This window comes from Triticum dicoccoides, chromosome 2B (genome assembly GCF_002162155.2).
Source record: "Triticum dicoccoides isolate Atlit2015 ecotype Zavitan chromosome 2B, WEW_v2.0, whole genome shotgun sequence".
Taxonomy (NCBI): Eukaryota; Viridiplantae; Streptophyta; class Magnoliopsida; order Poales; family Poaceae; genus Triticum; species Triticum dicoccoides.
Window position 1 is genome coordinate 808,940,836 of NC_041383.1, and position 2,164 is coordinate 808,942,999.

Below are 2,164 nucleotides of genomic sequence, written 5' to 3' on the forward strand. Positions count from 1 at the left end.
AAATTTGAGCATAACTTTTTTTCCTTTTAGAATTTGAGGATTCTAAAAATTTGCAAACAAGCCGTAGGCCGTCAAAATTGGATCCGGATTTTCGTGCTGAATATTTTGATATATTATACGTTTTTTCTGACATCGTATGCAAAAGTTATAGCTGTTTTATATTTTCCCTACACTTTTTGCAAAACATGTCCAAATTTAAGTTTTTAAATTTTCCTAACTAGTAGATGTAGTAACATAACTACATCTCGAAGGATTTTCATTTTTAAAGTTTTTATCATTTCTTTTGCTTTTTACAAAACTGAAAAGGCGATCCACAGGACGGCGGCGGGGGGGGGGGTGTTAGAGTTTGAAAATGAGACCTTTAGTACCTGTTCGTGCCATGAACCGATACTAATGCTTCAAACCCCTGGGACTAATACCTGTACGGTGCCCTAGCCGTTCGAACCGGGACTAATGCTCACATTAGTCCCGGTTCGTAATGCAACCGGGATTAATGCTCTTTTCTGGCCGAATCAAAGCCCTGTTTTCTACAAGTGTCGTCTAAAATACACTGCTGGGCTGCACGCCTGGGCCAAGTATCTCGGTCTATCGAGCTGGCCCGGTCAAAACCAGGACCAGACCGACTTATTTTCGGGCCTGTTTCTGCAGACCGGACCGACCATTTTTATCAGCGGGCCAGGACCGTTCGGTCCTGTCCGTTGCGGGCCACGAGCCGGGCCAAAAGCCCACTCGCCACGTCCAAGCCGAGTCTTGTGTATCGTTGTACATTTCAAAGCAGCAAGCAAGGATCGGAGTACCCAAATACTGTAGCAGCCTAGACGTTCCCCAAATACAGTATAAACTAGTGAACTTATGAGGAAATTTCCTTGGACCACTTTCAGTGACCAGCACCCACCGCTTTCCTTGACGTGATCCGCCCGTCCCCCATTGCGTCACACGCCTATCTCCGCAAAGTCACACTCCCAACCCTCTAAAGGCTTGAGTGCTCTACCCACACCATTACCACGCCTCGCACAATTGTCGCCAGGCGAGACAAGGACAGCTAGCAAGAGAGCAAGGCGATGTCAATGGCGGACGAGCAATACGACGCTGGGCCGCGCGGGGCGCCGCACGGGCTGCTGTTGGCGGTGGTGGTGGGGCTGCTGGTTGGGTGGCCGCTTTTCCTAAGTGACGGCGCTGAGGCGGTCACCGATGCCATCGCCGAGCTGCTCGGCCCCGTGGGCCTGCTCCTCCTCCGGGTGGGGCTCCTCCTCCTCATCCACCTCCTCTCCTGCGACCGCTCCCCCGACGTGTTTGAGTTTGGCGGCTCGCCCGACGCCATGCACCACGTCGGGGGATCCCCCGTCGGCGTGGCGCTGATGCTGGTCCTCATCTTTGCCCTCCTCTACTACCGGTCCGCGCTCTTCGGTGGCGGCGGAGGCGACGACGAGTAGGCGCCTAGGCGCTCGCCAGTAGGTACTAGGTAGAGCCTGATCTCGGTGTGGCTGGTTGGTTGTTCAGACTTGCGAGTAGGCACTCCAGCAGGCAGCAGTAAATAAAAAAAGTGAGAGCTTTGCGTCTAATCTGTTCCAAGTGTTGCATTCCAATCTTGGTCCAACTGGCAAGGACAAACAAAAAGTTGGAACTGAATTTGACCTGATCTGTGCCTTTTGAACCGATAGTGAGACGCTAGCTCCAACTGCCTCGTACCGTGTAGTGTACTACTCCAAAAAGCTAATGGTGTTCTGCTCGTAGTAGCTGAAAATGAAAACATAACTTTGGATTTCCAAAAGGAGAAAAAAGGGCAATTTGAAGTCAGTTTCATGGGATGTTTAGCTGACAAATCTGTGCACTAACAAGTGATTACACACTCATCCTAGGCAAGAACGTAGCTTGCTAAGGTCCTGGTATCTAATGGTTCCACAGTTACTCAGGAGTGACGTGGTGGGGGAGTTCCGCGGGTGTGCTGTGTGATTTGGAAGCGAACTAGAAGTAACTAGTCTTCAACCCATGCTACTGCACGGGCTAGTAATTACCGAAAATTTATAATATTATACATAAAATGTTTAAGTAATTATTTACTTTATATCCCGTCCAAATCAGAAGTATTGATTATTTTTACTACTTATTTTCACAGCGCAGATAATATTATATTTCCTACGCCCTACACTTTAAACATTGTGGA

The 2,164-nt window shown here is 48.9% G+C and overlaps 1 protein-coding gene across 1 annotated transcript; it reads left to right on the forward strand.

Moving 5' to 3' along the window:
* Positions 1–898: 898 nt before the first annotated feature.
* On the forward strand, positions 899–1,687 carry LOC119368932. The gene has a single exon (XM_037634039.1). It carries the CDS (start codon positions 1,062–1,064, stop codon positions 1,431–1,433), a length of 372 nt encoding a protein of 123 aa, XP_037489936.1. The 5' UTR covers positions 899–1,061; the 3' UTR covers positions 1,434–1,687.
* The last annotated feature ends 477 nt before the right edge of the window (positions 1,688–2,164 follow it).

What these genes read in the sequence shown, in the direction of transcription:
- LOC119368932 (XM_037634039.1), top strand. Translation starts at nt 1,062, where the DNA reads ATGTCAATGGCGGACGAGCAATACGACGCTGGGCCGCGCGGGGCGCCG.